General features: G+C 46.6%; 1 protein-coding gene across 4 annotated transcripts in view; it reads left to right on the top strand.

Annotated features, from left to right (window-relative positions):
• BRPF3 (bromodomain and PHD finger containing 3) overlaps window positions 1-12,581 on the top strand; it is a 17,869-nt gene extending 5,288 nt beyond the window's left edge. For all 4 annotated transcript variants that reach the window (XM_068173211.1, XM_068173210.1, XM_068173208.1 and 1 more), the window contains exons 3-12: window positions 192-348; window positions 1,737-1,868; window positions 3,796-3,924; window positions 4,269-4,581; window positions 5,653-5,916; window positions 6,072-6,549; window positions 7,611-7,708; window positions 8,321-8,418; window positions 9,875-10,029; window positions 10,329-12,581. In XM_068173211.1, the coding sequence (XP_068029312.1) occupies window positions 192-348; window positions 1,737-1,868; window positions 3,796-3,924; window positions 4,269-4,581; window positions 5,653-5,916; window positions 6,072-6,549; window positions 7,611-7,708; window positions 8,321-8,418; window positions 9,875-10,029; window positions 10,329-10,512 (2,008 nt within the window). In that variant the 3' untranslated portion in view covers window positions 10,513-12,581. The remainder of the gene's footprint in view (window positions 1-191; window positions 349-1,736; window positions 1,869-3,795; window positions 3,925-4,268; window positions 4,582-5,652; window positions 5,917-6,071; window positions 6,550-7,610; window positions 7,709-8,320; window positions 8,419-9,874; window positions 10,030-10,328) is intronic.

Raw genomic sequence — 12,581 nt, 5'->3', positions numbered from 1 at the left:
TTGGTGGGACCCTCCAGTATGAAAAGAGAGCACATCTGTCTGCATGTGAGGAGATCCCAGATTGTCCCAGTTTGTGTGTACTTCAGAGAGAACATTGACACAACACTGCAAAGCTTCATCAGGAGACCCTAGGGTCTGCAAAACCGTGATTGCTTTGCAGCTGGCTCCATGACACTCTGTGCTTCCTTCAGGCTGAACAAGATCTGCAGTGGGCTCTCCCTGCAGAGGAAGAACCAGTTCATGCAGAGGCTGCACAACTACTGGCTGCTGAAGCGGCAGGCGAGGAACGGGGTGCCCCTGATCCGGCGGCTGCACTCGCACCTGCAGTCCCAGAGGAGCGCCGAGCAGGTACCCGCTGCTCCCCAGCTCGGCTCACGGGGCAGGCCTCACAGCTTGGCTTCCAGGAGGAGAGGAGCTTTACACATGGCTGGGGAGGGGAGCCAGGGTGAAAAGATCAGTTTTAAGCCTCTCTCGATCTCCTCTTGGTGTGCTCATGCCTGAAGAACTGAGTTAGTGTATTCGTGGGATATCCATGATGCCACTAAAGTTGGTGTTGGTGAGACCGCAGGTAGGAGCTTTTCCCCTGAGTCAGAAGACCCAGGGTTGTGCAAGCATGTGATGGGCCCATGGTGGAATGATCTCCTATATAAATGATAAAAACACATTCCTCGTTGTGAGTAAAGAAAATTATTTTAACTCCAGAATTATGGCCAAATTCCAGTTCAGGTCATTCTTCCTGCAGCTTTAATTTCTGTCCGTCCCATGCACATTTAGACGTAATCATCAGTTCTGGAGTCTTTTGAGCTGGCATCTGTAGTCCCCTTATCTTGGTGCTATTAAGCAGCCCTGCATTTGGCATGAGAAGTAGTTCCTGAAGTAATGAAGCAGTAGGAGTCTACCCTCTAACACAGCCTGTCAGGAGGGATTGTATACAGTGTACATGTATATTTTTATTGTAGTTGGAGGAATTTATAGACTTTTGGTTTGCAAGAAGACTGCTCTGGGTGCTAAATAAAAAAATTATTCCCCACTCATCAGTGCAGAGCTTGGGAAAGTCCTTTGTGTATTACACTGGCAATTTATCTAAAGTTCTTAGAAACAAATGTCCTATTAATATAAACCATGAAGATCTTGTGAAGCAATTGTCCTCTTTGCAGTCATGCAAGTGTATGCACTTGAGGTATATCATCCAAATCACTAAAAAAATGTGCAGATTTAGGAGAGGAAGGATGATTGTGTTGTGGAGCCACTAAACAAGTGTCTTGGAAGGTGTGAGCTCATCTCCCAGTGTTGGCCATTCTTGGCAAATGTCTTTCCATGGCTCTATTTTTTATGGCTTACAAAATAGCTCTTTTCTCCCCTGTCTTTGGTTGCCTTCCTTTTAGACTGTAAATGCTTTGGGCTGCTGCTCCAATGCACAGGAAAATTTCCAGCCTCTGTAATAAACTTGGATGTCAAAGCAGGGAGGGTGTAAATGAGCATACACTGAAGTGTGTTCCCAGGGTGAAGCTGCAGGATAATTTGGGGTAATTTCCCAGATAAGTTAAAATCTAGAAAAGCTGATGTTCTCTTTGTTAGACAGCTAAATGCTTGGAGGAAGGAGGGGATATGGTCTGAACAAGAGACAAGGCAGTAAGAGGAAGACTCTGAGAGCAACTCCCAGAGGATTCCTAGAAAAAGAAGGAAACACAGGAAGCCTGTGGTGTTTTTTATCTCACCCCACTCATATTTTGCAGAAGGAGCAGGATGAGAAGACGAGTGCAGTGAAGGAGGAGCTGAAGTACTGGCAGAAGCTCCGGCATGACTTGGAGCGGGCTCGGCTGCTCATCGAGCTCATCCGAAAGAGGGAAAAGCTCAAAAGGGAGCAGGTAGGGAGTTCTGGCCGTCCAGTTCCTGCTCTTAACTTCAGTCCCATGCAAGCTCTCTGTGCTGCAGGAGACCCAGGAGGAGCATAACAGTTTTTCTTGAGCCTTTTCCTCTTTTCACATGTTCTGACTGTTGGGTGTGCAGAGCCACCTCTCCCTGTGCCAGTCACACATTTGCACTATGCAGCCTCTGCCCTCAGAACCAGGGCTGGGCTGCAGAGTGCTGACAAAATGTATTTGCATCATTAATAGTGGATTTGATGCCTGACCTACAGAACCCCTTCTGTTTCTGGGCATCGACCAAGTGTGTTGCAGAGTAGAAGTTAAGTTCCTTTCATGATTATTTCAGGAGTTTGGTAACACCTTCTCCAGAGAGAAGTCTAAATGACAATTTAACTCTTAGTTTCTACAGCTAGAAATCCCTGTGGTTTGTCCTCTAAGGACATTTTTAGAAGATAAAGTTTTAAGAGGGAGACCATTTACTAATTTTCCAGTTTTTCCTTTGACCTATGTGCACATCTCCAAATTTTACCAGTTGCTTCCAATGCTTGCCAGCCTTGCCTGTCTTTGCTACCCTTATCTTGTTGGTTGCTGCACCCACAGCTGTGCTCTCTGGCTAGAGTATCCTCCAGGACAGCTCCAGAAAAGGCTCACTGGAACACAGTGAGCCTATGCACATCCTCAGGCCTTGCCTGGGTACTTCCAGGCTGTCTGCAGGGAGAGGGAAAGCAGCATCCTCTGTGATCACTGCTCCTCTGAGAACAATTTTTCCATGGCCAGAAACTACCCACAGCTTTTCTGGAGTCCTTTTGATGGTTCATTTGCTGCATTCTCCTTGATTTACATTTACAGTGGCTCAGCCCTCATTGCTGTGTGAACATATTTTAGGTAGGAGGATAAAAAACCAAAAATCATTCTTGGGCTTTGTTTGCTTTTGATATCTTGATATAACCCTATCACAGCTGGCTAAATCCATAAAAGCTCATGGAAACTGTGGTGTGCTTTTTAAAAGGATAGAACACCACAGTAAAGTGTATCTAGTTGGGCTTTATCCCAGCCCAGCTTTTAGGTGAGTGCAGAAGGATGCTCCAGAATCGTGCATCTCTGTTTGGCTTTTTTCCTGTTTTGGGGGCAAAGTGAGGTCTTTGTATCTGTCTATATTCATTCCCTCGTTGATGCAGTCTTGTTGCTGAGCACATCAAATGCAGTTTCCTTTGTGTAAACAGACTTGCTTACCTTTGTTTCTGAAGTGTTGATTTAATGACATAACGAGTGATTATAAGATCAAAGAAAGGAAGATGTTAAAGGGCAAATAAATACTTTTATCCTGTTCTTTGAATAGAGTTTCCATGCAGGAGATTTTCAGTGCTACAACTTGGTTGTTTGAAATCAAACAGTATTAGAGACTTCCTAAAGGATAGAAGGAACTGTATTAGGAATTTGCAGACATCTAACCACTGTTGTTTGGTTTCTGCCTTGAAGTCTGAGAGCTTATGTCTTAAACTTTATTTTTGCTCTCTAGTCTAATTATGGATGTTGTTGTTCATATAAATGCCTGCATACTTTTAATTTTTATATAATGTTGCTAGTTGGCATAATAACAATATCTTGAGGCAGGGAGTTCTCCAGGATAATTTACCAGGCACGAAAAGCCTGTTTTCATTTTTAATTGTGGTATCCTTTAACTTCCTGGGGTTTCCTCTTGTTTTGACTTTGTGAAATTGAATAAACAGGAGTTCCCCATGTCAAAGGATTGGCCTGGGCAATGTACATGAGAGTGCAAGGTGTTTGCCCGAAGTTCTACAATGCTGGCCTGAGGTTTCCACCACTGAGTAAAGCTGGGGGGATGATTCAGAGGAATCTGGAGGGAGACACCACTCACAGATCCTGTCCTCAGTGAGTGTCCTCATGGCTGCGTTCCCGTTGCCAGGTGAAGGTGCAGCAGGCTGCCATGGAGCTGCAGCTGACCCCTTTCAATGTCCTGCTCCGCACAACCCTGGACCTGCTGCAGGAGAAGGATGCTGCCCAGATCTTCACAGAGCCTGTTAACCTGAACGAGGCAAGTCTCTTTCCTAGAGGTGCTTAGTGGGTTGTAGATGAGATATTGCTGGGCAGAAGCACAAACCACCTTGTCCCAAGCTGCTGGTGGACTAAAAATTATCTCAAAAAGGACTCATGATGTGTCCAGGACAAAAAGAGGGCATTTTTTTCTGAAAGTTTAGCACATCTTGGATGAGTAATGTTTTGCAGAGCCAGGGTGTGTCTGCCTTGCCTGGGTGACACAGAAATGAACATCTGTTGCTGCCCCTTGCCAGTGGAAAGGGCATTAAGAGTGCTTGTGATGGGTGCGCTCTGGTTGGCTAGTAAATGGTTTTTGTAATTGTACAGGTTTTATATGTTTAGGTTCCAGATTACCTGGAATTCATTTCCAACCCAATGGATTTTTCCACCATGAGGCGGAAGCTGGAGTCCCACCTCTACCGAACCTTGGATGAGTTTGAGGAAGACTTTAACCTTATAGTTGCCAACTGCATGAGGTATAATGCTAAAGACACGATTTTCCACCGAGCAGCTGTCCGGCTCCGGGACCTCGGGGGAGCGATTTTGCGTCACGCGCGGCGCCAGGCCGACAGCATCGGCTTTGACACTGGCGTGGGGATTCACCTGCCTGAGTCGCCCAAGCCCCACGACTTTTACCGCTTTTCTTGGGAGGATGGTGAGTAATGAGTAGTGGTTTTTTCCCCTCAGGCAGATCATAGCTTTAGTTCAGAGCATGTCGTTCAGCCTGCATGGAAATTGTGGCCGTTCTGCATAGGAGAATTTTCCTATCCAGCTGTTTACCTAGGCACATATAGAACTCCTCTAGAACCCCAGAGAGTGGGATTTCAGGTGAGCTGGGCACTCTGAGCTAGGTGCAGCTTAGCTCCAGCTCTCCTAGTGCATGTTCGTGTTGGCAGAGCCTTGTAAACTGCCCGTGCTCTTTGATTTGTGCCAGGAATGTCGTACAAACTCACTAATTTAAAGGGCATTGCAAACTTGGGTCTGGGATTTTTTTGCTGTGAGGAAAGCTCATATATTTCATTGTTAGCTGGCAAAATGTACAGCAGCTGGGTTAGATGGAGCACTGAGGGCTGAAAGGGGGTGATGAGGGGTGAAGGTACTGGGACCTTAGCAATCCTTCTAGCTGAGACTTTCCATTCCCAACACAACCCCATCCATTCCCACAGCCCTCTTGAGATTCAGCTCCAAAGCATTGGTTGAGTGACTTGGTTAAACTTAGTACAGCCATCAAGCACACAGAGCTTGCGGTGTGCCATCTGGTTCCTAAATGTTGAAGCCCTCTTGGGTGCAGATGGACAGTCATTATGAAATTTGTGTAGGTGTTCAGCTGTCTGTCCTGCTCCAGCGGATGCCAGCCCTCCAGCAGAGCCAGAGGAGTGGAAAATATGTTACGTTTTGGCCGCTTATGTTTGTGGTCTGATTTTGTCATTTAATCTGACAAAGAAATAGGTTTCTGACAAGGGCCTAGACCACAGGCTTTCTGTGTGGGGTGCAGACGTGTCCTTTCACTGTTGCCCCTGGGGCAGTAACAGGAACTGAGGGACAGTCAAGTTGAATCAACTGCTTTTTATCCAAAGAAGGAAGTCCAAGCTCCAAAGTTTTTCCCCAGGCTAAAGCGATTGATTCATGGACAGCATCAAAGGGAATGAGGCTTGGCACTGGCCCCAGATGCTTCTCCAAGAAGCCTTACTCCTTCCCTTCACTGTTCCCTTCTCTCGTGCTGCAGTGGATAACATCCTGGTCCCGGAGAACCGGGCTCACCTGTCGCTGGAGGCGCAACTGAAGGAGCTGCTGGAGAAGCTGGACACGGTGAGCACCATGCGCTCCAGCGGTGCCCGGACGCGGCGCATCCGGCTCCTGCGGCGCGAGATCAACTCCATCCGCCACAAACTGGCCCAGCAGCAGAGCAAGGCCCTGCCCAACGGGGACACTGTGCCACGGGAGGGGCTGGAGACAACATCCAGGGAAGGGGATGAGGAAGGGGAGAAAGGTGAGCAGCAGGATTTTGATTCCAGGTCTCTAGTGCTCGTCAGCAGTCAAAGCCTGCTGTTTCTCCTGTGACCTTAGTGAAAGATGGGAATGGCTGTTGGTAGTTTTGGGAATGACTCTTGCTAAAATGTTCAAGCAGATTCTTTATTCCTTTAGCAGATGGTGCCAAGCTGCCGTACCCTCCAACCCTGGAGCCCACAGGACCCGCACCCACCCTCTCAGAGCTGGACTCGCTGCAGGACCCTCCAACACTCAAACCCATCAGTGAAAGCAGGTCCCTGAACCAGCTGCAGAGGAGGATGGTGTCGGACAGGGAGCTCTTGGACAAGAAGGCTCTGCAGCAGGAGAGCCAGGCTTTCCAACGCCTGCTGTCCAACAACGGCCTCAAGGGCCTGGCCCTGCCCCCTGCAGACAGCCCTGCCAGCCCCACCCTCAGCAGCGTGGGCCGGCGGACATCGGTCCTTTTTAAAAAAGCCAAGAACGGTGTGAAGCTGCAGAGGGGTCTGGAGTGCTCCCTGGAGAACGGGGAGGAGCACAGGCAGGGCGGGCAGCACTCACCCTCCTGCCCCGACGGGGAGCGACAGGCGCGGAAACGCTCTGCCCTGGGCAGTGGGCTGGTGTTGGAAGCCTGCAGGTAAGTGGCCCAGGCAGAACTGTTCCCTGAAGCACCTTGTGTGTCTGGATTAATCTCTCAGATTCTGTTCTTTGACTTCTTAGTTCCAAACCCAGCCCAGACTGTTACTTACTTGCGTGTTGACTCTAAAACACAAAAAGCTGCTGAGTTTTCATCCTGTCCTCTTAAGCTGCAGGTCCCAAAAGCAGTGCTTGATTTTTCAAGCAAGTGGGTGTGTGTTACACTGCTCTTTCTCAGTGCATGCACATCTTCTCTGCTGATGCAGTTCTTGGGAACCAAAACTTGGAAAAACTTGAATTCAGATTTTCAGTTCAGCACTGCAGGAAACGCTGAACTTTTACCACCTACTGAACAGCTGGTTTCTTCCTCTCAGAAGTTAAAGAGCAGAACTGGGCACTTCAAACATGACTGAACAGAGTTAAAGCAAGCACCTGATATCTTCTGATGTCTTGTGGATAACTTGTGCAATTATTCTGTCCAGGAGCAGCTCTGTTTGCTACTTTTTCTCCAGTCCTTCTTTTGCAGCACCAAAATCACTCACAATGGGTTGCCTATTAGAAAACTGTAAAAGAAGAGTTACAATGTGTGAAAAAATATGATTGCTTGAGGTGGAGGTAGTCCATTTTCTGAAATGTTTGTAGTAAGGGGGTGAAAGGATGTTCAGGATATGGGCTGACAAAGTCCAGTTTCGTGCTGGAGTTTCACTGGAGGGCTGCTGTGTCATCTCTCAAGCCTGTACACAACTGGGGTAGCCCATGCAAGCTCCAGGCATCATTACATCACCTCTCAGGTGTGATGTCTTCACTGGGTTTCTTCCTCATGTTTAGAGCTGGGTTTCTGTGAGGCCTTTCATGGCTCATGGCAAAGCTGGGATGATGTCCAGTGTGCTTTCACCAACGAGATCACATTTTGCACCAGTATTCAGTGTTCTTTTCATGTCAGTGTTGCCCCAGTGCTGTAATTTTTCAGGATTTTAACCCAGTTTGGGGAATCCGTTGTCTTTGTTGTCCAGGATAATCTGTTTTCTCCTAATGCCCTACTTTTCCACGTCTTCCTGACAGTGGTTTGATGCCTCCCAAGCGCAGCCGAGGGAAGCCGGCTCTTTCTCGGGTGCCCCTCTTGGAGGGTGTGAATGGAGACTCTGATTTCAGTGGCTCAGGTGAGAATTGCTGCCCAGCACCCCCTGCTCTGGACCCACCTGAACCAGGGGGAGCACATCTCAAAGCACACCAGGAGCCAGTCCTGCACAAACTGCCCAGCCTGGACCGGCCTGGGCACTGTTGCCTGCTTTGTTACAGATTTAGGTTATTGCATATAGCATTTTCATTAATGAAGATTACTCCTTTTCCAGGACCAGGACTGGCTGATTTCATATCTATGACTGAATCCATTGTGGGGCCATTTGATTTCAGTGACTCAGTCTGATTAACATTTCTGATTAACATGAAGAGTTCATGTGAAGCCACATGACCCATGATTTAGGAGACTGTGGCTTTATCTTAGTGCTGAACCTGACTGAACTGACAGAGCACAAAGAAGGCTGGAGTTTGGTACATGCTGAATTTTATCATAAACACCCAGTTCATGTAGACACAAACAAGTGATTTTCCTTTTTGTCTTGTCAGTGGGCTTTAAGTACTGCTCTTGTTCATCTGTTTTAGTTGATTGCTACGGAGATGAGGCCTGGGTGAGATGACAGTGTGGTTCCTTGTGTTTTCATGACCCTCTTGCTGGTACCAGCTCCTAAGCTCTGTCTCCTGCTGTCCCTTAGGCAGGCCTCTCCTGATGTCCTTTGAGAGCCAGGCTGAGCTGGAGCCCCTGGAGCTGGTGTGGGCCAAGTGCCGTGGTTATCCCTCCTACCCTGCCTTGGTAAGTGCCCTGTGGCTCTCCCACAGCCTGACCTTGCAGCTCAGGTAGCCCAGAACACAGTCCTGTTGTGCACTGTAACCAGGCAGAAAAGGACAACTTCCCAAAACAATGTAGTATGTGCTTTTTGTTTCCCCTTTGCACAGTGCATTTTCCCTTTGCTCATTGTTTCAGAGCTTTGCAGAGGATTCACAAAACATTGGTCTCTCATTGTCAGGGGTAGGAGCTCTTTCACTCTCCTCTCCTTTGAGGAAAGTCATCAGTACTGTGGGGATGAGAAGACCTAAATTTTATAAATGCAGGCACTAGGTTCTGCTGCCTGCACGTTTTCCTGTTTGGTGAGCACAGCTCCATCTGTAGGTGCCCAGCTGGCCCTGTCATGTCTACATCCTCTTGCAACAACCATATGTTTGATTTAAATAAGAGCATATATGCATGTCCCTTGAATGTTATTTCTTACTGTTTATCTGCCTTTGCATATTTATCTGTTAATGTCATCAAAAAGGGCAGATTCTGCTGGAAGTGTGACCCTCATCCATGCTCTTACTCCAAGTGGGAGCCCAGAGAAGGAATATCCATGGATCTGCTGGCAATCCTGGCCAGCCAAAGCAGTTTTAGTTCTCCACGTGGCTACAGCCAGAGTTAACTGTGGCTTAGAATGGATTTAACCACTGAGACTGCCTCCAAAAAAGGCTTTTTCTGTAGCAGCCTGTTGTGGTGGCAAAGTGTCTTAATAAATTCCTACAGATGGCCAATGTCAAAGCCAATCTACTTTTTCAAGCCCTTAGGAGGGGAAGAAGAACAGAGTATTGCAGCCACCCTCTGCTGTTTTCTTCTCCTGTGCTGACATAGCACAAATGTGCACGTGGACATTTCTGCTTTACAGGGGGAGAATTGATGTGTTTGTTGTGACTTATCTTCAAAATTATTGTAGTCTCTTGTTCCCCTGGCTTGATGGAGCCAGCACTGCTTGTCAACTCTCAAAATATTTGGCCTGGTTCTGATCTAATGCAGTGCAAATCTGAGCAATGCCACTGATGTCAAGTGAGTTGTTCCAGAATGGAGCTGTTGTGAAATCACATTTGCCTGTGGAGTACAGCAGGAGCATTGCATTTATTTGGAGTTTGGTGTGAGGGAGGGAAATCCTTTGCTGAACAGAATAACACTGAGTTTGTACTGAATTACACATTAGTGTAAATGCATTTACAGCCACACAGAACCACACATCCATTTTTCAAGGCGGGGTGCTTGGCTTTGGGACTGACTGGCTTCCCTCCCACAGGGGAAGCCTCAGGCTGAAATTTTTTTAGAAAGAGACACTGAAAACAAGCAATTTTGCTTACCCACCCAAAGAAGACTTAATTTGTCTAGCTTGGATACACTGAAAGAATGGGAAAAGAATGCATTCTGTTCCTTGCTTGGAAGGGTTTTGTGCTAAATGTCCTCCCCATGTCCCCAGATTATCGACCCCAAGATGCCGCGCGAGGGTTTGCTGCACAACGGAGTCCCCATCCCTGTGCCCCCCATGGATGTCCTGAAGCTGGGGGAGCAGAGGCAGACAGAGGCAGGAGAAAAGCTCTTCCTTGTCCTTTTCTTTGACAACAAGAGGACCTGGTGAGTGTGTGCACACAGCTCCGGGGTGAGGGTGAGCGAGGCGATTTAACATAATCTTTGGGATGTGGGAGCACACAGGGATTATGATGATGTTACACGTAAATTGGGGAATCTAAACATGCAGAGAGAAGTCTGTGCTCAGAAGGCATTTTGGCTGCAGGGACTTCTTCCATGTCAAATGCAGGGATTTAAACATTTGTACCATCGTTGTGGGGCGTTGATGATGAATAAATACATTACGTGGGTGTAACTGCTCCTGGGGAGGAGGTGACAGGTCTGTGCACTCCTCTCTGCTGCAGGCAGTGGCTGCCACGGGACAAAGTCTTTCCCCTGGGCGTGGATGACACCGTGGACAAGCTGAAGATGATGGAGGGACGCAAAACCAGCATCCGCAAGTCGGTGCAGGTGGCCTACGACCGAGCCATGATCCACCTGAGCCGAGTGCAGGGGGACAACCCCTTCATCCCAGCCACCTACCTGTGAGGGGCTGCTGGGGCAGCCCTCCTGCTCCTCCACACTCACTGCACCACAGAGTGCAGCACCTCCAGCAGCTGTCAGCACGCCTCGGAGCACCCTGGAATGTGCCAAATAAACCCTTGTCCAGCTTCTTCCTGAATGTGTCTTGCTGAAGAGCTGGCAGGAGATGAAATGTAGTCTACAGGGAGCAAGGTAGGTAGGAAAAGCTGACAGGTGACAGGAGCCAAGGTGAGTTGCTGTGGTGAGCAGAGCACACAGCACTTGGATGTTGGGACCTCATACACCGTCCCCTGCATCTCCTGGACTGCCAGGGTTTTGTGTCATCAGCCAGTCCCAGGTAATTCCTGGGAACCTGGCACCCCCAGGATTCTTTACAGAAATCCCAACTGGACTGTCTTGTGCCAAATTTACCCTAACCATCATTGGCCTTTTCATTTTTCTTTAAATGACATTGTCCTGTCACATAAAAACCACGCAGAATCATAGCTGGGAGCTCTGATTGTGATTCTCCTGCCTAAGTCCATCGTGTTTTCATGTTTAGATTTCTCTCACTGCATTTAGAAAAGCTTGAGATTTTGGTAACCTTCCCCCCCTGCACAGTTCCATGCACAGATGCACAGAGCTTTAAAGATGAAAATTAAATTGCCTGATCTGTGTCTATATGTATGTCTTAGAAACTGATTTTGTAGTGTCACATTTCAGTTCTGATTTCTGTGACTCTGCTTGTTGCAGTAACATTTCATATCATGACTTAGCACAGTACCTAAGAAAAGATAACTTCCTTTTTTAAGAAGTAATTTTGGAGGTGGCTGTTGAGCTGAAGCAGCTCTTCAGGCACTGAGGTTGATCAGGGTTGGAGGGAGATGCATCTTTTGTGTTGGTTTACGCACATTTGGTGTAAGGCTCCTCTTCCATTTTCCCCCGCTCCTATTTTCTGTCTCCCTGCTTTCCTCTGCCACATTTTGGACTGAAACCAAGCACTGAGCAGAGCACACAACCCTTCTGCTGTTTGACCTTCTCCCACACGTGCACATCCTTCCCTGGTGTGTGGGTCTCCAGTGCTGTCATCCAGGTAAACCCAGACAATCCCTGTTGGTTTGGGTTTGCCTTGCAAAAAAACAGGGACAAACTGATGTTTGGGAACTTGGTGACTGAATCTTTTCTATCAGCCAAGGATTTTATGATTTCTCTGATCTCTTCTGTTGCATATCCCTCTTTGCTTTCCCATTTTAAAGAGCCAAAGCTGCAAAGCAAGATTGTAGATTGAATATCATCATTTTGCTTTTTAACTCAGTATTTTTAAATTATTTTTAACTTTTTCATACTGAAGAGAATGTGGAGTCAAAATAATAATAATTAATGATAATGAATAGTAGGGAGTAATCACTGCCATTTCTACTTGCTCTACTTTTTTAAAATACCACTTCTTATACATTGGGGCATGGAACTGCATTTGAAGGAATTTTAAGATTCCTTTAACATACAGAGATGGGGCATAGGAGTTTATAAAAATATTAATAGTGATAATAATGCCCATGGAGTGTGGCTAGGGAAGGATGTTGTGTATATAGTTGTAAAATGTTCTAAATTATTTAGACCTATTGTCACCATTCTTGAAGTCCTCAGTTGTGTTGCTGGGTCTTTTATATGCACACGATGTAATTTATTTAAAGGAACATATACTTTTCCAGGTGGTAGCTCAGCTGTGGACTAGTGACCTGTGTATATGTTTAAGGTCTTGGGAGTTGGTCTTTTTTTTTTTTTTCATTATGTTTGGTTTTTAAATGAGTTTAGAATTTGGATTGGCTGATATCCTGTTGTTGCTACAGAACCTAAATGTTACTGTCAGTCTGCTGTAAAGCACAGATTGCTCTATTTATTGTAGAAAGTGAGTTTATTTGCTTTCTAGAATTGTTTATATCAGATGGTATAAGAGAAGTAATAAGAAAATCTATGCTTGTAAAGAAAAAAAAAGCTAATTTTACCTACTATAATCTGACTGTCTGAGACTATATTTTCTCTCTGAGAAATAAATGTTCTAATGTATGGAAAAAAAAAAAAGCAAAACAACAAAA

This window comes from Anomalospiza imberbis, chromosome 26, assembly GCF_031753505.1.
Source record: "Anomalospiza imberbis isolate Cuckoo-Finch-1a 21T00152 chromosome 26, ASM3175350v1, whole genome shotgun sequence".
Lineage (NCBI taxonomy): Eukaryota > Metazoa > Chordata > Aves > Passeriformes > Viduidae > Anomalospiza > Anomalospiza imberbis.
This window is presented reverse-complemented; position numbering and strand designations above follow the sequence as displayed.